General features: G+C 39.3%; 2 protein-coding genes across 2 annotated transcripts in view; one reads left to right on the top strand and one right to left on the bottom strand.

The window, feature by feature from the left end:
* LOC127642770 (uncharacterized) overlaps positions 1–24,660 on the top strand; it is a 371,536-nt gene that overhangs the window by 149,530 nt on the left and 197,346 nt on the right. The window lies entirely within an intron of this gene.
* piezo1 (piezo-type mechanosensitive ion channel component 1) overlaps positions 1–24,660 on the bottom strand; it is a 119,129-nt gene that overhangs the window by 9,019 nt on the left and 85,450 nt on the right. The window contains exons 23-41 of the mRNA XM_052123436.1: positions 22,888–22,992; positions 22,030–22,186; positions 17,882–18,125; positions 17,679–17,775; positions 15,828–15,993; positions 15,328–15,417; positions 15,154–15,230; positions 11,704–11,781; positions 11,279–11,382; positions 11,076–11,187; positions 10,105–10,182; positions 9,612–9,787; positions 9,427–9,536; positions 5,810–5,965; positions 4,341–4,599; positions 3,700–3,888; positions 1,739–2,057; positions 1,166–1,283; positions 661–808 (exon numbers count right to left, since the gene is read on the bottom strand). Coding sequence (XP_051979396.1) covers positions 661–808; positions 1,166–1,283; positions 1,739–2,057; positions 3,700–3,888; positions 4,341–4,599; positions 5,810–5,965; positions 9,427–9,536; positions 9,612–9,787; positions 10,105–10,182; positions 11,076–11,187; positions 11,279–11,382; positions 11,704–11,781; positions 15,154–15,230; positions 15,328–15,417; positions 15,828–15,993; positions 17,679–17,775; positions 17,882–18,125; positions 22,030–22,186; positions 22,888–22,992 — 2,783 coding nt within the window. The remainder of the gene's footprint in view (positions 1–660; positions 809–1,165; positions 1,284–1,738; positions 2,058–3,699; positions 3,889–4,340; positions 4,600–5,809; positions 5,966–9,426; positions 9,537–9,611; positions 9,788–10,104; positions 10,183–11,075; positions 11,188–11,278; positions 11,383–11,703; positions 11,782–15,153; positions 15,231–15,327; positions 15,418–15,827; positions 15,994–17,678; positions 17,776–17,881; positions 18,126–22,029; positions 22,187–22,887; positions 22,993–24,660) is intronic.

The following is a 24,660-nucleotide window of genomic DNA, read 5'->3' as shown; positions in this document are numbered from 1 at the left end:
CGCATTTGCGTTCACTGTCTTTTTTTAGGGTAAAAAAAATCACATATGATGGCATTTTGCAACATTTGGGACTATAATCATACTTTTTAGTTTTTCTTGACCCTGTAATTTAGTAACTGTAGAACACATTAACTGTAATTATGCGTATATGATGAAATTATTACGGTTTCTTGTCAATCTATGTCTATTTTAATGTGAACAATGCGCTGCCACTTTAATTCAGTGCGGTGCAGCACAGCAAAAATAGACTCGGTCCGTAAACCATCGCTGCACTGCTGTATACGCACCATTACATTTTTTTTTATTTATTTAATTTTGTTAAAGATTACTTCATTTCAATTTGTTGGAATTTTCTTATGAAATTGAAATGTGCATATCTTAAAAATTGGCTAAAATATTTTCTTGAGTGAAATTAAATTCCAGTGTTGTGTTGAATTTCATTTGAACCGCAATTCAGTGAATTCCACTTCCTGTAATGGCAATTCAGATTTCAATGAAACTGCATGTTCAAGAAATTGAACAGAGCCAATTGTAAAAGTTTCTTCTTTCCAACCCTGCAATATTCATTAGGATTGTTTCTAAGTCCTGTACAATTCTATACACATTATTTTAGGATTTTTGGATAACAGATATCTTAGTACTGAGGTTCTCAATGCTCACTCCAAAAGCCCAGAAACCGAAGATGATGATGATGAAATCCACCACATCAGTGAGGAACATAAGAGCATAGACATCCGTCGCTGCTTGATACTCTGCATGAAGAATGTTCTGGAAGAATCCACAAGTCGGCTTATAGACATTCTTCACTCTGCGTTGCAAAGATGAAAACATGCAACATGACACACTGCATGACAGTTAACCCAAGAAATATGCCTTTAACATCATGAGTGCAAATTTCACAGCAGAACAACAAAATCATCAGATCACTGCTGGGAACTCCAGCTAAAAACCATCTTACGGTGGGAGCTGGTTTTATGTGGTTTCTAGCTGGTCCAGGGCAGGCTACTCAATTACAGTAGCTGGTTGAGAACAGTTAGGGGGGATCTGAGCTGGTAGACCAGCCACAAACCATCAAAAACAAGCTTGACCACTTTAAGCAGTTCTACCTGCTGTTTCAGCACAGTTGGCCCAAAGCAAACAGTAATGAATTCTCAGCTTCACTTACATGGATAAGAAAAGGGCTTTGAGTTTTCCATGGATAGCATTTATTAGTCTTTTACTCGCTTCCTTTCGGTTCTTTGTCTTGGACTTCCTCTTCTTCTTGGGCTCTTTCTGTGTAGTGTCTGAGACAGGATTGTTTATACATGTTAAATGCTACACATAACAGACTGTGTATCCTTACAGATGTAATACATGTATTAAAGGGATAGTTTACCAAAACATTACAATTCCGTCATCGTTTACACACTCTCATGGTGATCCAAACCTGTATGCTGCTATTGTTCCAGTGGAACACAAATGTGAAATATTTCATGCATCTTTCTTCCATATAAATAATAAGTTGCATGGACTATTTTTTTTATGGTGCTTTTATTAAGTCTTTTTGTCCTGTTTTGGAGCTTGACAGACGTGGTTATTAAGAACTGCATGGAACAGAGCCGTGTGAAGATTCTTCCCAAATGTGTTTTTGTGTTACCCAGAAAAAAATAAAAGCATACAGGTTTGGTACATCATGAGGGTGAGTATATATTTTGGGGTGAAGTAGTCCTTTATTCTCTATAAATATTTTGGTTCAGACCTTTATTTGATGGTTTATTCTTGCGGAATCGAAGGAAGAGGCTTTTCTTGTGTTTGTCCTCCTTCACGGTCTCAGTGTTTTCTGTGGTAGTGTGTGTGTGAACGTTGGGCTCTGGGTCAGTGTGTATTTCAGCATCAGTGGGTGTTTCTGTTGATTGTGTGATTGACAGCACTTCTGTGTCTGGCTTCGCCTGCGCTTGGCTGTCCTCTTCATCTGACAGTTGAAAGACCTTCTCGTCTCGGTCAGTCTTGTTCTTGTCTACAGGTAAAACGATGCTCTTCTCTTGCAGGGGACCCTCTTGGTCCCAAAGACCATAACGCTGAGAGAAAAAGTCATAATGTATATCACAATATTTTACAAACCAGCGGCCATGCCATATCAACAAAGACATGGAGACTGTTAGAGATTGACCGATAATCGGTTTGACCGATATATTTGACCTGATGTTCTCACTTTTCCACTTTAAAAGCCTTTATTTATTCTTTAGCTGCTGATACTGTTTGAGATCTTGGTTGTGGCTTCTCTAACTGCGTTCTTCTTTCCTCTCGACCAATAATCGGTTTGACCGATATATTTTACCGATGTTCACACTTTTCCACTTTAAAAGCCTTTATTTATTCTTAAGCTTCTCGTACTATTTGAAATCTTGAGTTACAAAGTCAATTGGTTGTACCTTTTCTAAACGTTTTCTTATAATTATTAATTACATTTTTTTTTTTCCTTATTTGGTCCTTTTATATTTATTATTTTCTTCAAATTGTAATAATGTGCTTAAATATATGTTCAGCCTCTTGTTTTTGAATGTGCTATTTAAATACAGATTGAATTGACTTAAATGGATGGTTTACCCAAAAATGAAAATTGTCCCATGATTTACAGACCCTACTGGCATACCAGATGTGTAGGACTTTCTTTCTTCTACAGAACACAAATGAAGATTTTTACGGGAGTCAAAATTTTAAGCTCCACAATCCACATAAAGGGAGCATAAAATTAATCCATATGACTGGTGTTTAAATCTATTTGTTCAGACGAAGTATCACAAAGTCTTCTCTCTGCCCACTAGGGGGTGATATCCACAAATAATGTGAATCGCCAAAAACAGAGAACGTGAAGGAAAAAGGACTTAAATATTGATCTGTTTCTCACCCACACCAATCATATTGCTTCAGAAGATAAGGATTTAACCACCAGTGTCTGGAGTACTGTTATGTTGCTCTTATGTGGATTTTTGAGCTTCAAAATCTTGGCACCCATTCACTTGATTTGCTTGGATCTACAGAGCGGAAATATTCTTCTAAAAACTTCATTTGTAGAACAGAAGAAAGAAAGATACACATCTGGGATGGCATGAGATGTCAGGTCTACCGATAAGTGTCGCCATTTGGTAGGTCTATAAAAATAAAAACCAACAGTGCCATTACACCACTGTGCATTCAATAGGAAACAATAGTGTTTAGAGTTAAAGTAACTTACTTATTTAATGTGTTGTGTGCATTAATTACTCAGCTTTTTAGTATGCAACAGCATTTCATTCTTAAGCAAACAAAAACAGATAAAAACAATGTTGCATAAATAATGTTTAATGTGGTTAGAATCATTTTTATTTGTATTACTCATGAGTTTGCATCCCTATAAGAGGTGAGAAAGTCATAGCAGATGTTCCAGATGTTATATTTTAAGATTTGTTTGTGTTTAAAGCTTTGTTGTATTAAAAGCTTTTTTTAACTGTTTAAAAGTAACCCTTTCAAGTGATTTCAATTAAAAACATTGATAACATTTCACCTAAAAGTTTGGGCAAATTAGCTTCAGAAAAGGTGACTTTAGCTGAAAGGTCAGTGGATTGCATCCTGCTTTATACCAGTTAACAGTAACAAGTTTTAACTGGTCTTTTAAGCTTGTCACCAGCTACACCAGTTTAGCTAGCCTAGGCTGGTTTTTAAGCAGGGAAGGTTATATACCTGGAGTAGTGAGCGGTGGAAGAACAGAGCCAGCAGCTGTAGTAAGTCATAACGGATGTAGTTATCAGTTTTCTCCAGACCGAGGATACGTGGAGGGAAGAAGGGCTTGTCCTCGTTTAACTTCAGCTCATACACATTGTTCCACGGGAAGAAGCCAAACTGACACAGGTATTTGACCACAACCATGACCTGTGTGAAAACATTAGACACACAAGAGGAATTTACTGTTCCAAGTGCTGTCATTTATTTGTATCGAATATATTTTATAAAACAAACAATTTAAGCGCTCATTATATACAAAAACAGACGTCCGTTTAGAAGGGCAAACCCTTCCCTACCTAAAACACCAGGTTACACCAGCTTAAGGCAGTCAAAAAAAAAAAAAAAAAAAATACATTCCTCTTTTAATACTTTTTTAATCAGTAGATTTTCACTTTTACAACAGTAAAACATTTTTTTTTATAGAAATGTAAAAAATAAAGGTACAAAAACATTAACGTTTTCCATATCTGAACTATAGCATCTGTGTGTCTAATGGAATTAAAACTTGGAAAGCTTGCAAAACCACATTCCCACAATCCTAACCAAGATACAATTAAATGTTCAGTCTCCGTATATGATGTTGTCCACACATTTCTCACCTCTGTGTAGACGATGACCGTCATCCAGAACCTCTTCGAGGGTCGCGGGACGGACAGCATGGCCCAGAGAAACACAAGTATCGGCAGCACCAGGGAGATGACGGATGCCGTCACCAGGTTATTCAGCACGATAATGAAATAACAGACCAGCTCAGAGTGAGCCGCTAGCACATTATACAGCGCAAAAAGCAGCTTCAGCAGGCGGTTCTGAGACGAGTAGAACTCACGGCTCTGAATCAACTCCTCAACACAGAACGGCCTGAAACACAGAGTGAATTCACAACAAAATCTTTATGTTGTCTCTTACGGAGCCTGACGAAAATACAGTATGTCTGGATCACATTTCACCCCAAAACCAAAAGAAGAAAATTACATTTCATTTGAGATTACATTTCGGGACAGAAAAATGATATTTTAGGACATTTAAGCACATTTCTCTTCCCAAATTCTCATTAACATAATGTGAAAAAAATTAAAATAAATTGATATACACTCAGGGACCACATTATTAGGTACACCTACTTATTCATGCGATTATCTAATCAGCCAATCATGTGGCAGCAGTGTAATGCCTCAAATCAAGCAGATACGGGTCAGGAGCTTCAGTTAAAGTTCATATCAACCATCAGAATGGGGAAAAATTTGATCAAAGTGATTTCGACCATGGTATGATTGTTTGTCCCAGACGGGCTTGTTTGAGTATTTCTGTAACTGCTGATCTCCTGGGATTTTCACGCACAACAGTCTCTAGTGTTCACTCAGAATGGTGCCAAAAACAAAAACACATCCAGTGAGCATCAGTTCTGTGGATGGAAACATCTTGTTGATGAGAGAGGTCAACGGAGAATGGCCAGACTGGTTCGAGCTGACAGAAATGCTATGGTAACTCAGATAACCACTCTGTACAATTGTGGTGCACAGAATAGCATTTCAGAATGCACAACATGTCGAACCTTGAGGCTGATGGGCTACAACAGCAGAAGACAACATCGGGTTCGACTTCTGTCAGCCACGAACAGAAAGTTGAGGCTGTTCTTGGCTGACAGAAGTGGAACCCGACTTGGTCTTCTACTGTTGTAGCCCATCAGCCTCAAGGTTCGACAAGTTGTGCATTCTGAAATGCTATTCTGTGCACCACAATTGTAGAGAGTGGTTATCTGAGTTACTGTCATTTCTGTCAGCTCAAACGGTCATGCCATGGTCTACTGAGATCACCTTTTTCCCATTCTGATGGTTGATTTGAACATTAACTGAAGCTCCTGACCCGTATCTGCATGATTTTATGTACTGCACTAATGCATTTTTTTTTTTATGCAAATTATAATTTCAGTTGATTTTGGGGTGAAATATAACCATTTTCGTGGGATTCACACTTTTAGTGGTGGTATAAGATCATACAGTCATTATAAAAGATGCTGCGGTATCTTTGCAGCTGATTTGTGTTTCATATAAAGCATTGCTGTGGTCACCTCTCAGAGAGCAGTTCACTGGCGGTTCTGGAGCGGTGAGGCCGATGGCTGTAGATCGGTTCTGATTCCAGATCTAGTGTGAGTTCAGAAGACAGTGTAGTGCTGCTGAAGTCACGAGACTTCGCAAAACCAGCCAGTGGCTCCAACTCAACCACACTGAAAGAAGAATGAGACATCTGGTCACAAAAATGTTAATAAAATATTTAGATTTTATATTGAAGCTTTATTGCTATTGGCTGCCGATTAACAAAAAAGTTAAAGAGTGAATGCAAATCTCCTTGGGCATACAATTAATCTTAGTGATCGAGTCTCTCCCCATTAATCAACGCTCTCCCCAGCAATCAAGTCTCTCTCACCATTGATCAATGCTCTTCCCAGTGATCGAGTCTTTCTCCTGATTGATTGAAGCTCTTCCCATTGACCCCTTTCTCTCCCCATTGATTGAAGCTCTTCCCATTGACCGCTTTCTCTCCCCATTGATTGAAGCTCTCCTTGGAGATTGAGCTTCTCTCCCCATTTATCAACGCTCTCCCCAACAATCGAGTCTCTCTCCCCATTGATCGATGATCTCCCAGGCTATTGAGTCTCTCTCCCCATTAATCAATGCTCTCCTCAGCTATCAGTTCTCTCTCACCCTTAACTTACACTCCCTAGTGATCAAATCTCTCTCCCCATTGATCAAAGCGCTCCCCAACAATCGAGTCTCTCTCCCCATTGATCAAAGCTCTCCCCAGTGATCAAGTCTCTCTCCCCATTGATCAAAGCTCTCCCCAGCGATCGAGTCTCTCTCCCCATTGATCAAAGCTCTCCCCAGCAATCGAGTCTCTCTCCCCATTGATCAAAGCTCTCCCCAGTGATCAAGTCTCTCTCCCCATTGATCAAAGCTCTCCCCAGCGATCGAGTCTCTCTCCCCATTGATCAAAGCTCTCCCCAGTGATCGAGTATCTCGCCCCATTGATCAACACTCCTAGCGATCAAGTCTCTCTCCCCATTGATCAAAGCACTCCCCAGCGATCGAGTCTCTCTCCCCATTGATCAACACTCCTAGCGATCAAAGCTCTCCCCAGTGATCGAGTCTCTCTCCCCATTGATCAAAGCTCTCCCCAGTGATCAAGTCTCTCTCCCCATTGATCAAAGCTCTCCCCAGCGATCGAGTCTCTCTCCCCATTGATCAAAGCTCTCCCCAGCGATCGAGTCTCTCTCCCCATTGATCAAAGCTCTCCCCAGTGATCGAGTATCTCGCCCCATTGATCAACACTCCTAGCGATCAAGTCTCTCTCCCCATTGATCAAAGCACTCCCCAGCGATCGAGTCTCTCTCCCCATTGATCAACACTCCTAGCGATCAAAGCTCTCCCCAGTGATCGAGTCTCTCTCCCCATTGATCAAAGCTCTCCCCAGTGATCAAGTCTCTCTCCCCATTGATCAAAGCTCTCCCCAGCGATCGAGTCTCTCTCCCCATTGATCAAAGCTCTCCCCAGTGATCGAGTATCTCGCCCCATTGATCAACACTCCTAGCGATCAAGTCTCTCTCCCCACTGATCAAAGCACTCCCCAGCGATCGAGTCTCTCTCCCCATTGATCAACACTCCTAGCAATCAAGTCTCTCTCCCCATTGATCAAAGCTCTCCCCAGTGATCGAGTCTCTCTCCCCATTGATCAAAGCTCTCCCCAGTGATCAAGTCTCTCTCCCCATTGATCAAAGCTCTCCCCAGCGATCGAGTCTCTCTCCCCATTGATCAACACTCCTAGCAATCAAGTCTCTCTCCCCATTGATCAAAGCTCTCCCCAGTGATCGAGTCTCTCTCCCCATTGATCAAAGCTCTCCCCAGTGATCAAGTCTCTCTCCCCATTGATCAAAGCTCTCCCCAGCGATCGAGTCTCTCTCCCCATTGATCAAAGCTCTCCCCAGTGATCGAGTCTCTCTCCCCATTGATCAAAGCTCTCCCCAGCGATCGAGTCTCTCTCCCCATTGATCAAAGCACTCCCCAGCGATCGAGTCTCTCTCCCCATTGATCAACACTCCTAGCGATCAAGTCTCTCTCCCCATTGATCAAAGCTCTCCCCAGCGATCGAGTCTCTCTCCCCATTGATCAAAGCACTCCCCAGCGATCGAGTTTCTCTCCCCAGCGATCGAGTCTCTCTCCCCATTGATCAAAGCTCTCCCCAGTGATCGAGTATCTCGCCCCATTGATCAACACTCCTAGCGATCAAGTCTCTCTCCCCATTGATCAACACTCCTAGCGATCAAGTCTCTCTCCCCATTGATCAAAGCTCTCCCCAGTGATCGAGTCTCTCTCCCCATTGATCAACACTCCTAGCAATCAAGTCTCTCTCCCCATTGATCAAAGCTCTCCCCAGTGATCGAGTCTCTCTCCCCATTGATCAAAGCTCTCCCCAGTGATCAAGTCTCTCTCCCCATTGATCAAAGCTCTCCCCAGCGATCGAGTCTCTCTCCCCATTGATCAAAGCACTCCCCAGTGATCGAGTCTCTCTCCCCATTGATCAACACTCCTAGCGATCAAGTCTCTCTCCCCATTGATCAAAGCTCTCCCCAGCGATCGAGTCTCTCTCCCCATTGATCAAAGCACTCCCCAGCGATCGAGTCTCTCTCCCCATTGATCAAAGCACTCCCCAGCGATCGAGTCTCTCTCCCCATTGATCTAAAGCTCTCCCCAGCGATCAAGTCTCTCTCCCCATTGATCAAAGCTCTCCCCAGCGATCGAGTTTCTCTCCCCATTGATCAAAGCTCTACCAAGCGATCGAGTCTCTCTTGCCATTGATCAAAGCTCTCCCCAGCGATCGAGTCTCTCTCCCAATTGATCAAAGCTCTCCCCAGCGATCGAGTCTCTCTCCCAATTGATCAAAGCTCTCCCCAGCGATCGAGTCTCTCTCACCATTGATCAATGCTCTCCCCAGTGATCGAGTTTCTCGCCCTATTGATCAATGCTCTCTCCAGTAACTGCTCTCCACATCAATCGATGCCCAACAAAAAGAGCATGCACAGCGTGCCAGTTAGAGAGCATGCACGTGCCAGTTTGGAAGGAAGCCAGCCTTGGGAAGACATGCAGTGCTGTAAGGACATGTTTGCGGTGGAACACACCAAATGGGTACTAACCAGCGGACCAGTTTTTATCGTATAGCATCTCAAATGTTGCTCTGGTCATTCCGAAATGCCGGAGCCAAAGATTGTCATCAAAATTATTGTCTATAATTATCTCCAAGAACTTCCCTCCCACAAATACATCATATTGAACAAAAGTGCCACAATGGCTTCCCCAGTGGCTACAACTTGCATTTATTTCCATTTTGTATTCCCAAAAGTTATGATTTTGTTCTCCTTAACGCATGGGTTGGAAACGCTGCTCAATTTGTTTTTTGAGATATTCAGATTTTTCACAAATTCAATTTGTAACGCCGACAAGTGATAAAAGCGATCTCTACCATGGTAATCTGAGGCTAAATGTAAAATCCGAAACTTGAATCTGCTGAATGTTGTTCCAACATCTGACAGGGAACATTTAATGACTTAATACAGATAAGCAAACAATCTAAACATTACTAGATGAGAATGCACAACATTTTTTAATAAATGGCAGGGGTACAGGTCACACTCACTTGATGTCACGACTGAGGCAAACATTGTCTGTGTCGGTTTCATCAAGGCAGGTGTCTAGAGTAAGGTTTTCACTGTCCTGAGACAGCTGGTCATCCAGGGGAGGCTCTCTCTGTGGACAACACAGATTTCATAAGAACAATTCAGACTGTGCTATGTGTATCACGTCTTTGAGTGAGTGACCCACCTGGCTGACGTTGTGAATGAAGAGGTAGCGCTCCTCACTCAGGACCATGGAGGTATCTACATACTGTTTGGTGAATATATTCAGCCACAAGGTGAAGCCATCAACCATAGCCAGGAAAAGCACCCACAGGAACTTTAGGATGTCCAGGATTCTTTGTACTATATCACTGCCAGTGGCTAGAGAAAAATCACATTATATATCAAAGCAACAAAAGGTCAAATTAAACATCTCAGTTAGATTAAATATTACCAAACCAACCAACCAAAGGAGGTTTGCTGGTCTCACAGCCTCCCAATCATCCTAGGTGTGTTTAAATATATATTATACTACATTATTGGCATCAAATGTATTTACATGGTCAGCAACAACTGGTTAATGCAACAGGCATTACTAACAACTACTCCTTTTGGGTCTTAATGGACTTTGAGTGATGTATAAGCCCCTGTTGTGTGAAAAATTCAGAGCTTTCATTTCATTATGGCTGGATACTTGCCTAACTCTGATTCTTCTCCCATCTCCTCTTCTGGGGAATCTTCAGCATCGAAAACAGCTTCAGCCTCCTCTGCATCATCTTGTAACCATCAGGACACATAAACAATTCAGTACAATGATGCAGCGTAAACAACTGCTTGCTTTGTCTCTTTGGGTGTGTATCCAAGCACGTTTCATATTTGTCATTTTGTTTTGAAATATTATCAATATTTGAAAAACCTTTGTCATATGGCATAAGTCATAAGTTGTAACCAAGGAGCAGGTAGCCATATTGTTGTCATGTGACAAAAACAAAAACAGAGAAGACCCTCAAGTTGTTAAATTTGAATTAAAGGCACACTTAGTTCATGTTAAATGGAGTAACCCTAAGAAAACATCTTGATATTCATGACATTTGTAAAAAATATTAGTATTGTTTTTTTTTTTTATCTTGAAAATAATTATTACATTGTGTAAACACATTTAAGGTGCGAGAAAATATTTGAATAAGTTTTACTTCATTTGAATTTTTTTCACCTATTTTATAATTTTTTTAGAAATTGCAATAAATGTCTTTCAAAAATGTATGAAACCAACATGGACACAAAGATGACACTTTGTTCAAGTTAATTAGAGTAACCATGAGTAAACGTCTCCAAAATTCATATTTAAAATTAAAAAAATTAATAAATAAATAAAATAAATATATATTTTTTTTTATATTTAAAAAAATGTTTTTTACCTTGAAATGAACGATTAAGTTGTGTAGACTCATTTATTCTAGGTGCAATATTTTAATATGTTTTACTTCATGGTTACACCAAGTCATAAAACCAAATTATATATTTATTTAGAAATTGCAATAAATGTTTTTCCAAAATGTTTAAAACCAACATGACCACAAAGATACATTTCCACAAACTTTTTTTTAAATGTCTAATTTTTTATCATCTCAGATTACCTTATTTGTCAATGATCCATATGCAGTTTTACCTGAGGCCTGTGTGGATTGTTGTCTCTTTTTCTCCAATCTCTGCTCTTTCTGTTTCCGCTGACGGTCTTTCAGGGCTTCTTTCGCGCTTGTGACCCAGGCCTGATACGCCAACTGTGGGCAACAGTTCAGACATTCATTTCTACAGCGGTCAAACTACTACTGCCTTACCCAGTTTATTATTACATGTTATACAAGTGTTCACCTGAAATGCAGTCTGTTTGCGAGGTTTCTGTTCTTCCTGTAAAGACTCGTCTTCCTCTTTCTCGCTGTCAGACTCAAACATGTAGTATTCCCCAGAATGCAGCACTACAACAGCAAAAAAAATACATTCATTCATAATTAAACAACAGTATTTTTCATGGAACAAATGTGTGTGTTTGTGTGTGTATGTATATGTGTATGTCTTTTAAAAAATATATATATATGTGTGTGTGTGTGTGTGTGTATGTATGTATGTTTGTGTTTGTGTGTGTGTCTGCGAGAGTGTGTGTATGTATGTATGTGTATATATATATTCTTTTTTTTAAGATATTGTAATTGTACCACCAACAGAACAGCTGCACTTAAAGACACCAACTGTAAATCTGTTGTGTGAGCGCTAGCATATAGTATGGCAGGTGAGTTTACCAGTTGCATGATCCATCCAGGGATACTGCCAACCTTTGGACTTGGACAGCAGTCTCTCCTTCTTCTGCTCCAGGGAGCCTGTGAAGTGAAACACATATAAGGGAAGTAATCACACACACACACACACACACACAGAATTCAGCAGAATTCGAACGGCTGACCTTTAAGCACATTCCCCACATGTTTGTTTATGTTTAGGAACCAGGAAGTGTGTCGTATGGTAATAAAAAAACTGCAATTTGTGCCAAATTTCTGGAAAATTTTTATTTAAACTGAAATGGTTACTGCTGAACTTTCTAGATTTTTTTTTTTTTTTTTTAATTGCAGGCCTAAAGTACTAGTGCTGAAACAATCATAGACACCTAGGGGGATCTCCAGATGGGTACAGTGCTAAATTATTTCAAACCTGTCACAGTAGGTTTGGAGTTCATATACTTATAGCTTGAATAAATAGATCACAAAAATATGAACAACACATGACATTTTCATGAATCTTTCAAAACGTGATTTGTATCAACCTTGTTACATTATAACTGTTTTGAGGTTAAATGTTACAGGGTTGGAGATCAGTGCAAAAATGTGCAAGTCTTAGTGATGCCTTCCTAAGCACATATCTGTAGGAACAAAATCCTACCTAACTTAACTTACTATTAATTTAATATACAACAGTTAGTTCCGGTCCTTAAATCTGATTGGACGAGAGACGTGCCATGAGCACTGATGTTCTGACACCATCAGCACTCGGACGCTTCCCTGTGTGTGTATCACTCCACATGTGTGCGTTCTAAACTGAAGTGTTAAAGCAGTGCCGATGTGTTAAGAGCTACTGTTTGTCTTTTTGTTTTTTGACATTACATATGTTAGCCAGCAGGTGGTGACAAAAGTTAATTTTGTGCGTAATATGAGCCAGTTAGGTGACATGAAGAGACTCTGCATCAGCCGTTTACATACAACAGCTCTTTGTGATTGCTTGTATTACTACTACATGACTAAACTAGGAAATGGCTTTAAACGGCTTTAAATAAACAACTTCAGCATTAAGGCTCATCACAGCATTAATTACACAATGGGTGCTGTTTAAAATGGCGGAGGACATTGCGGTTTCTATAGTGATTGACACTTGCGCACCAGCTACTGAGAAATAGGGAGAAATATTTTACCAATGAGAAAGCTGATCTTCAGAAAGCTGACAGCATCTCTGCTTGGGAGTGGCAACAGGGGAATCGCACTCGCTTCATCTTTCTCGCTCTCACACACACTCACGTCTCTCTCTCTCTCTCTCTCTCTCTCTCTCTCTCTCTCTCACACACTCACATACATCCTTGTTTATCCAATAACTTGTTTGAAACAGCACAAGTCATGATACTATTTCTGAAGTGACATTTTTTAATTACTAACGAAGGCTTGGACGCATCATTTGCAGCAACAGCAGATTCTGATCCGTCGTGTAATAAAGTAGTTTCATGCACAAATGCGTTTTTATGACCATACTCAGTTTTACCAAATTTTTTAAAAAATGTACTTGTTCATTGAACTGTTGTATATAAGCAATATCACACTCGCAATAATGCTATATGGCCCTACATCAGCACTGAATCATTGCTTGTGTGATATTGCTTAATTAACAGTTATTTATTAACTTTCTATTATATTAATAACTAATAAAAACGTTTAATTTCAGAACCAAAGTACCAGCACCGTAACAACAACAGACACTAGGGGATCACCAGAGCGGGATATCTAAAGTGCAACATTACTTCAACCCTGTCACAGTAGGTTTGGAATTTCTATAATTATAATTTGAATAGATAAATCACAACAAATATGAATAACTCATTCAATTTCTCTTTCACAGCATGCTTGTTTTGTGTCAACCCTGTTACTTTGAAAATGTTTTGGGGTTGAAGATCAGTGCAAAATGTCAAATAACTGCTTTGAGGAGCAAATATCTGCAAAAAAAAAAAAAAAAAAAAAGCATTTCTGTTTTTGTTTTCGTTTGAAAAGCTTAGTGCTGAACTTTCTAGAACATTTCACATGTTTTAACTTGTGCACAAAGTCCCAGCACCATTACAAAAACAGACACATGGGGGATCACCACATGGAGATATCTAAAGTGCTACATTATTTCAACCCTGTCCCAGTAGGTTTGGAATGCATATGCTTGTAATTTGAATAGATAAATAGACATCTTTAAAATTCTGGTAGCATCATTCAGTTTCAGTGTGTCCTATAAAAAAATTATAAAAATGTTAATAACCCATGACATTTCGCTTTCCAGAAAATGTGTGTGTTAACTGTTACATTCAAAAGTTTTGATGTGGAAATGTAACAGGATCAGTGCACAAATACCTAATAACAGCCTTAAAGGGTTAGTTCACCCAAAAATGAAAATTATCCCATAATTTACTCACACTCAAGCCATCCTAGGTGTATATGACTGTCTTCTTTCAGCCAAACACAATCGTAGTTATATTAAAAATATCCAGCTCTTCCAAGCTTTATAATGGGAGTGAATGGTACCTTAGATTTTGAAGCCCAAAAAAGCGCATTCATCCATCAAAAAATATAATCCATACGGCTCCAGGGGGTTAATAAAGGCCTTCTATAATCACTGGCTTCCTCTATCCTCTGCAATATTGCGTCACTTCTCACCGGAGCTTACACTACGTCTACGTCATACTCTGGAACGCGACTCTCTCGTGAACGCTTGTACGGCCGTTACCGGAAGCCAGTTATTATAGTTTATAAAGTTATAAATATGGATATTTTTCTTATAAAAACGCATTGCTTCACTTCAGAAGGCCTTTATTAACCCCCTGGAGCCGTATGGATTACTTTTTTGATGGATGGATGTGCTTTTTTGGGCTTCAAAATCTAAGGTACCATTCACTCCCATTATAAAGCTTGAAAGAGCAGGATATTTTTAATATAACTCCAATTGTGTTTGGCTGAAAGAAGACAGTCATATACACCTAGGATGGCTTGAGGGTTAGTAAATTATGGGATAACTGTAATTTTGGGTTAACTAAACCTTTAAGAAACATATCTAGAAAAAAAAAAAGATTTGAATAGATACTGCTGAACTTTCTAGAAATTTTCACTGCACAACAGGCACAGGTGATCACCAAGGTCGGATATCTAAAGTGCTGCGTTATTTCAACCCTGTGACAGTAGCTTTTGAACTCATATACTTGTAATTTGAATGGATAATTTGAAAAGACAAATCACCAAAAATAAGAATAATCCATGACAGTTCTCTTCCAAACATATTTTGTGTCACATTCATAACGTTTTAGGGTTCAAGATTAGTGCAAAAATAGCTAATGACTGCTTTAGCTAGCAAACATCACCACACCACACCAAATTCTTTAGTCATTTTTTGCTGTAATATTTGATCTGTAAAACATTAATTACTCTGATTTGTTTGTCGTTTTGTGAGTGCATTTGTACCTGAAGGCTGCTCCTCAATTTCAGAAGTTTTACGTCCCTCTTTATATTTCTGCTGTTTGTCAAGTATGCGCTTCATTCTGAAGAAATACACAGTAAATACAGAGTGACTAAAGCTCAGACAGAACATTGTGTCTTTTATCAGAAGTGTGCCAAAGAACAGGCAAAATATCTCACGATTCTTTCAGCTGCCGAAGTGATTTCTTCTCGGCTTGTTGATAGAAATGCATGTTCTTTATAATGCTGGCACGGAATAACTCAAAACCCCTGATGAAGGCACACACAAGGGAAAAAAACAGGTCAGGAAACAAGGTTTCTACACTACCAGTGAAAAGTTTGGACACACTTGAATGGATTTAAGTTTCACATAAACTCATCTTTTTTGATACTGATGGAAAAGCAGCCAACAAGTGTCCAGCATACATACACACCATTTTTTTACCATTTAAAAAGAACCTCAGGACGCACCTCATAATGTTTCTGGAGAGAATGCCTAACGTGTGCAGAGCTGGACTCTAGACAAAGGGTGACTACTTTAAAGACAGTCAAATATAGAAGAGGTTCGATTTGATGTGCATTTTTGGGTGACTATTTATTTCCCATATGTCCATTTGTGCTATTTAAACTTTTGACTGATAGTGCGCTGATGATGTCCACCAGGGGGCACGCTCACTCACCGCGAAGCCTGTCGCGCTGATGCTAGTAGATCTGCAGACACGTGCAGAAAGTAAAAACTGAGGAAGACTCTCCTCTGGAGGAGGAGGAAGAAGAAGCAGATGCTGTCCCAGATAATGCCAGCCTCTTCCACAGGCAGAGAACACTCTTTATCATACACCGACTTTGCTGAGGAACACACACACACACACACAATTATGTCTGACTTTCCTGTGTTCTGGAAAGGTGTATTTTAGGACAGCAGTTATGGATCTTGTTGTAGGCAACTTCACATCATACATGTGAGTGTTTTATTTAGTGGTGTTGGCTAATGCAAGCATCATGATATTGCTTACAATTAGGGTTAGGAATGTGAACAAATCTGTCAAAGATTGTAACCGTGATTTAAAATATCTGCAATAAAGATATTGCGTGCCACAACAACAAACAATGATATAGACAGAATGGGCAACTACTTCTGAATGGCCGTCAATGTAAAAAAGACGCATATTTAATTATGACATGTAATGAGACTAACTCAGCCATGCTAACCTGTCAAACGTCAACCCCTTGCATTGCCTTACATATTAAGTCACTTACAAAAATTGAATATTTAAAATGACAATGGTTTAAAAAGCTAAAATTGATTTTGCGCCAATAGTGGCAACAAACAGATATGCTATTTGTTGATCTGTTGTTGAATTCAGCAATCAGTTTTAAATGCAGAACTCAATCTCATCTGACAGTCATATAATTAACTAAGGTGACATTTCCATACAGAAATCAACCACAGTTTTAATACAGTAACCATAGTAACCACAAAATGAACCATGATGGTTCAATACAATATCACGGCTACCACATAGTATTTATATACAGTTATACTTAATATAGACTAATAAAACTAGAAGACATTTTTGTACACAGCTATTTAACTTAATCAAAATCCAGTTATAAATGGCAGCAATTGACAAAATATTTTGCTTCAAAAAAGAAGGCAACCCTTACAAAACAATCTAGAGTTCTGGCAAACTTGCCGCAAATTTGCCACTCGTTATTTTCACATGAAAACGAGCTTGTGATTTGTCGCAAATGTTTGCCAGAAGTTTGATGATGAAGAGCCACCTGTGGCGGTGAACCTGCAGCAAACCTTTGGCAACAATGGACAATTTGTGGCAAGTTTGCTGCAAACCTCATTTGCATATGAGGCGGCTGTGGCTCAGGTGGTAGAGCGGGGCGGCCACTAATCGCAGGGTTGGCGGTTCGATTCCCGGCCCACATGACACCACATTCGAAGACACTGAACCCCAAGTTGCTCCTAATTTTTAAGGGAAAGGCCATGAGTGGCCCAAATGATTCAGTGAATCATTTATGTGAACTAGTTCATTTACTTGAACTGTCTGAAACAACTGATTCACTACATGAGAGACAGAGGGCAGTTTAGGTGAGTGCGTTTGTTTACTCTGTCGGCTCCATTGCTGTGTTCGCAATATAATGTAACAAATGTAGCGCTTTGTGACGCTACAGCACTACTCCTTGGAAAATGTAGATTGTTACTTTCGTGAAAATAGCTGAGCTACTGTCATGCTACAGAAAAATTCATTTAAAGTCGATATTTCTAATTAACTACTCACAAGACGAATTCTTGTGTATAACTAAAATGTAAATAGTTAAAAATAAAACAATGGAAAGGTAATTTTTCATTTCTTCCAAGTTGCATTTGCTTTTTGTATTTAAAAGTCTGACCAGTCCTCTGGCTATTTGCATGTGTACTTGATATAGGGTCATGGGGTGCTTGACAGTTGTCCAAAATAAGGAGGTGGTGTGTAACACCGCTTTATTACAATGTGTCAGAACAGTAGCGTGAGACTTACGGTCATAATAGCCTTTGACTGTACACACCAGACTGAAGAGCTGAATGACCCAGCAGAAGTTCTTCTGCATCTCCACTACAAACACACAGGCCAAGATCTGAAGGCAAACACATGGGTGTTTAGAAACAGCCGTTCCCTTGCACACACCATACAGCTGATTGTGTGAGTGTGGTTAAATGCTGAATGCATTGCTGCCCACTTACAGACAGGATGTTTTTGGAAATGATCACAGCTACGTTGTAAATGATGAGACAGTCCCACATAAGCAGACGTGTTCGTGACGGTTTGATCAGCAGCTGTGTGCCGAACAGCAGGAAGAAGAAGCAGGCGAGAAGATAACCCAACCCAAACACACTGATGCGAGTGGCTCCGGTAACAAACACCACCGTCAACACAAACCAGTACATGTAGCGGAACACCAGGATCTTCGCCATATCCAGATAACACCTACAATACAGAGAGAGAGAGAGAACACTGAAGGTATTGTACTTCTAAGCATTGATGAATTCAGATGAAGTACTCTTAATACAATGTCATTTTTCAACCTGAGAGTTTTAAGATTTGAAAGGTTGAGCCACATTCAAAGTGAGCCACTCGACACATAACAGTGATTTTACCGCAGGCAAGGGGTGTGCAAAACCTTCTTAACCATGGTAAAATTAAAATAAGACACCATGTGCATCATAACATGCATTTATCAGCACCAATGCTTAATAAATAGTTCAATGTAATGTTATTGATAATCATAATAAACATTTCATCCCAGTCATATAGTTCATAAGCCTAACTGAAGGCTTCTTTATTGTTGTTGTTGTTACATTGCTGCAATAAAGCAGAATGTGCGTTCTGAGATGCTATCGTCATTTTATATTTATCGACATTTTACAATGACTTCGAAATCATCCAATCATAATTTAGAATTAGCGGAACTGTCCGCATATTATAGCCGCTACAAGCCATAAAACACCGAAAACAGCCTTCAGTCAGGCTAATGAATTCCATTACTTTGAGGAACAATAGTTTATAGCAATGTATAAAAATAAATGTCATTCTTTATTGAACATTATATGTTTTAAGGTCATTTGTTACTAGAGGTTGACCGATAATCGATTTTGCCACTTCGATAACGAAGGTGGAGGAATAGGCTGATAAGGGTCTAAAATAAATAAAATCCCAAATGTGGCTTATTAGTCAACCAAAATCCCAATAATAATGAGATAAAAAAAAATCTATTTGGTGCATAACATGGGACGTTTAATAATAAACATGCCCAAAACAAGTCAGGGACTCTTGTTTTGCAATGACAGAGACTTGGCTCTGTTATAAAGCACTATATTTAATTATTTACTAAATTAAGCCTTTACTAGCATATATATATATATATATATATATATATATATATATATATATATATATATATATATATATATATATATATATATATATATATTCACCAGATGAAGCTTTAATGAGGAATAAGGTTTATTTTTATTCACAAGTTGGAGACACGATGCACAGTTAAAGTCAGAAGTTTACACACACATTAGCCAAATACATTTAAACTCAGTTTTTCACAATTCCTGACATTTAATCATAGAAAACATTCCCTGTCTTTGGTGTTAGGATCACTACTTGTCAGAATAATCGTAGAGAGAAGTATTTATTTCAGCTTTTATTTCCTTCTTCACATTCCCAGTGGGTCAGAAGTTTACATACATTTTGTTAGTAAGTTACTGGAATTTTGTCCCATTCCTCTGGACAGAACTGGTGTGTAGACCTCCTTGCTCACACATGTTTTTTCAGTTCTGGCCACAAATCTTCTATCGGACTGAGGTCAGGGCTTTGTGATGGCCACTCTAATACCTTGACTTTGTCCTTAAGCCATTTTGCCACAACTTTGGAGGTGTGCTTGGGGTCATTGTCCATTTGGAAGACACATTTGTGACCGAGCTTTAACTTCCTGGCTGATGTCTTGAGATGTTGCTTCAATATATCCACATAATTTTCCTTCCTCATGATGTCATCTATTTAGTGAAGTGCACCAGTCCCTCCACCTGCAAAGTACCCCCACAACATGATGCTGCCGCCCCCATGCTTCACAGTTGGGATGGTGTTCTTCTGCTTGCAAGCCTCACCCTTTTTCCTCCAAACATCACGATGGTCATTATGGCCAAACAATTCAATTTTTGTTTCATCAGACCAGAGGACATTTCTCCAAAATGTAAAATCTTTGTCCCCATGTGCACTTGCAAACTGTAGTCTGGCTTTTTTATGGTGGTTTTGGAGCAGTGGCTTCTTCCTTGCTGAGCAGCCTTTCAGGTTATTGATGATGAGCTAAATTTCACAGACCACATTTCAAAAACTGCAAGATCATGTAGATTTACACTCTGCAATATCAGGAAGATAAGACCCTTCCTCTCTGTACATGCCACACAACTGCTCGTTCAGTCACTTGTCATAACTAGACTGGACTACTGTAACTCTCTCATTGCAGGCCTTCCTGCATGTGCAATTAGACTTCTGCAAATGATCCAGAATGCAGCAGCACGTCTGGTCTTTAACGAGCCAAAGAGAGCGCATGTTACACAACTCCTCGTCTTTCTCCACTGGCTGCCTGTTCATGCACGTATTAAATTCAAGGCCCTGATGCTGGCATATAAAACAGTCACTGGGTCTGCTCCAGCATACCTAAAATCATTGATGCAGAGCTACGTTCCCACCAGAAGCCTGCGTCGGCTAAGGAACGTCGCCTTGTCGTACCAAAACAAAGAGGCACCAAAACACTTTCCCGGACTTTCAGTTTCATCATACCACGGTGGTGGAATGACCTTCCCAACTTAATCCGGGAAGCTAACTCACTCTCTATCTTCAAAAAACGGCTAAAAACACATCTTTTCCAAAAGCACTTAACCGGTCACAAAAAAAAAAAAAAAAAAAAAATAATTACAATTATTTACATTTCTTGTTGCACTTAAATCTGTTTTGTATTCTATTCTGATGATAGTGAAACTTTGTAATATGGCACTTTTTGTACCACTGTCTCCCTAAGATGATTCGCTGATGTTCTTCCTCTTTTGTAAGTCGCTTTGGATAAAAGCGTCTGCCAAATGAATAAATGTAAATGTAAATGTAAATATAGGACTCGTTTTACTGTGGATATAGATACTTGTCCACCTGTCTCCTCCAGCATCTTCTCAAGGTCCTTTGCTGTTGTTCAGGGATTGATTTGCACTTTTTTCACCAAACTACATTCCTCTCTAGGAGACAGAATGCTGCATCTTCCTGAGCAGTATGATGCTGCATTGTCCCATGGTGTATATACTTGTGTACTATTGTTTTTACAGATGAATGTGGTACCTTCAGGTGTTTGGAAATTGCTCCCAAGGATGAACCAGACATGTGGTGGTCCACAATTTATTTTCTGAGGTCTTGGCTGATTTCTTTTGATTTTCTCATGAAGTCAAGCAAAGAGGCACTGAGTTTGAAGGTAGGCCTTATAATACATCCACAGGTACACATCCAGTTGAGTCCAATTAGCCAATCAGAAGCTAATTGTCTAAAGGCTTGACATTTGACCCACTGGAATTGTCTCTAAACAATTGTTGTAAAAATTATTCGTGTCATGCACAAAGTAGATGTCCTTACCGACTTGCCAAAACTATAGTTTGCTAATGTGAAATCTGTGGAGTGGTTAAAAAAATGAGTTTTAATGAATGAATTCTAAGTGTATGTAAACTTCTGAATTCAACTGTATGTGCTGACGGGTCATATTTTCCATACTGTCAATTTTTTTCATTGGATTCCTTCACTTTAATTAAGAACACTTGATTATCTAATGTAAATAACAAAATATGCATGATATTGGTAATGATGAAAGATGTGGATTTAGCAAATCCCAATATGATTATTTTATTTGACCTCTAAAGACCACAATTATACTGTAGAAACAAGCTGTTCTAACTGTAGGATTATCCAGATACAGAAGAAATAATAATAAAAAAAACTATCTGCCGATAACCGATAGTTCCGTTATCAGTCTACATCTATTAGTTACAGTATTTAATGACTATATTTATGCATTCCTCTTCATGTAGTGGCTAAGTATGCCCCTTAAGCATTGTAAAATAACTTTAATGCACAGCCTCCGATGACTTTCTGCTTTAGTCTGCATTACATATACGTTTTATATTGTGAGTGCCAAAGTGACCATATTGAGTCTTCTACATTTTTTGTTTATTGTTCAATGTAACACTTTCAATACTGTAACAGCTCTGTGCACAAAATTGCAGTTATTGAAAAATCAAACCATTTGTAATTGCGATTCTTTACTAATGTACACATGAGGCATTACCTGCAGTTGATGAAGTTGGGGGCCGGGTTGAAGAGCATTTCATCCATGGGGTCAGGGTTGTCTTTATTCTCTCCTCCCAAAACCATCCATTCCTCCTCCTTCTCATTCTCAAACACCATCCACTGCTGGGAGGCGCACATCAGCAGGAGGAAATCCGCTGAAATGGATCATCTGAGATTTAGGGTTCAGATTTGACCACCAGTATATCCAAACATGGGATTACAGGCAACTCGGCTCTCTCTAAACTTTTTATATTACATTTCGCATTCATGCATTTGGTAGATGCTTTTATCAAAGGCGACTTACAGTGAACTCAAAGAATAAATGTTATCTGTATATGTTCCCTGGGAATCAATGACCATTGTTAATGCCATGTTGAGCTACAGGAACCTATTAACATCAAATGTTCCATTTTTACAAAAGGACCAGAGATTTTAAAAGACAGTGCCCCAAAATGTTTAGAAAATCTCTACATGTCATTGAATCAGACAACAAAATATCAAAGCAAGTATAATTTATTTTGAATAAAGATGGTAAAGGCACACTTTTCAAGCAAAACATCTCACAAAAAGAAGTTTGTTAGGTTTGAAATGATAAAACAAAAATGTGCAAATTAAGACAAAAGTATTTTGACACATTGTGGTTGTCAAACATGTCCATAGTGCTGAACTACACCTGTACAGTAGTTACTCTGCTAGGACACCCGTGTGAACTTCATACATCCACTTAAAAATCACCTCGTAGAGCAAAAATCGTTCTGAAAAGTTAAATTAGTTCTAGTTGAGGCTGAAGTGTCCAAATACTTATTGGGATCAATGTTGCTGACTTCTTGGGTGTTCGGGTGTTGATGTCACTCACCTATAAGGTTCTTTGAGTTGGGGATGGTGTAGAAGTCAGGTAAGTAGATCCATTTAACCAGAGCTGAGTGGATGGTTACAGTGGTTCTCCATCTCCATGGGTAATCTATAGACATGAGGGATAGCTCAGGTTACAAAAGAGAGTCAGGTCACTTACTGAGAACACTTTTAGGTATATTAAGGGGGTGTTCACACAGAACACGTTATTGTGTTCCACCTGTGCTAATTTTTTAAAGGAGTCATATCATACATTGTTTAAAATACCCTTCCAAAAAAATATAGAGTTCTGGCAAACTAGCGACAAATTTGCCACTCGTTATTTGCACATGCAAATGAGCTTGTGATTCACCACAAACGTTTGCCAGAAGTTTACAGCTCTTCGCTGGTAGTGGTGAACCACTGGCAACAATGGACGATTTGTTGTAAGATTGCCAAAAAAGTGAATTTGCATGTGAAAATGATCAGTGGCGAATTTGCGGCACGTTTGCGCCAAATTTGCCATGAACTCACGATTTTTGTACAACAAGGTCAAAAAAAAAAAGAAATGCGCTGCTTTAAAACGGTCCAGATTAGACAGAAATGATCAGGGACATTGCTAAAAAAAAAATTTGGCCATTCACTTCGAATGTTGAGATTCTTCAGAAGGAAATGCAGAGGGAAGGTGCTACACACAGCCAGAGACAACAGAAGGTTTGACAGAATTTAACACATTTTACTCTTATCATAAGTTCTTCTGGTGTTTAGAAATAAAGGACCCAGCACACTCACAGAGATGTTCTTCTTTCATTCTCTCAGAAGAACCAAAAAGAAGTTCAAAACAGCTGAGCAACGGCATACTGTTTGTGAACATTCAGACACCGGCCACACCACAGGAGGCGGCACTTAGAGGTACATGTAAAACATTAACTAATGTAACAATAATATATGCCATCAATGACTTCATGTCTCATAAAAGAAGCTGGTTTAACCACTCAATGTTGATATAAAGTAATATGTAATTCAGTGTGGTGGAGTGGTGGTGGTGTAGTGGTCTAAAGCACTTTACTAGTAATCTGGTAATCAGAAAGTCGCTGGTTCGAACCCCACAGCCAACACCATTGTGTCCTTGAGCAAGACACTTAACTCCAGGTTGCTCCGGGGGGATTGTCCCTGTAATAAGTGCTCTGTAAGTTGCTTTGGATAAAAGCGTCTGCCAAATGCATAAATGTAAATGTAAATTCATGGCACTAACATGCTATAAGCAGCCATAATATGAACCGTTTACAATATGTAATTGTAATTTATGATGGCACTGATGCTAGTGCAAAGATGTGTGTATAAAAGAGTGTTAATGGGTGGAATACAGACAACACAATTATTATTGGCATATTTTACTTTGGGCAGATGTGTGAATGGCTTTCGGCTGCAGACGGCACATGTGTGAAAGTAGCATATCAAACAATAGAGTGAATGGGCACTTAAAATGGTAAATGGTCTGCACTTATATAGCGCTTTTTTTGTTAAACCTTAGAGGTTACCAGAAGTATCCCAATCACCCATTCACACACACACTCATACACCAATGGTGGCAGGTCTGCCATGCAAGGTGCTAGCCTGCCATTGGGAGCAACTTGGGGTTCAGTGTGGTTCATGTGGAGTTGTGTGAGCCGGGATTCGAACCACCAACCCTGATTCCTTTTGGAAAATGTCTCTATGCGAACATTCGTACAGATGTAGGGTAAGTTTGAACCAGCTTGCTAATAACTCCGCGCGCCAGTGTGTTGACGCTGACCGA

Source organism: Xyrauchen texanus, chromosome 1, assembly GCF_025860055.1.
Source record: "Xyrauchen texanus isolate HMW12.3.18 chromosome 1, RBS_HiC_50CHRs, whole genome shotgun sequence".
In the NCBI taxonomy this organism is placed as follows: Eukaryota; Metazoa; Chordata; class Actinopteri; order Cypriniformes; family Catostomidae; genus Xyrauchen; species Xyrauchen texanus.
This window is presented reverse-complemented; position numbering and strand designations above follow the sequence as displayed.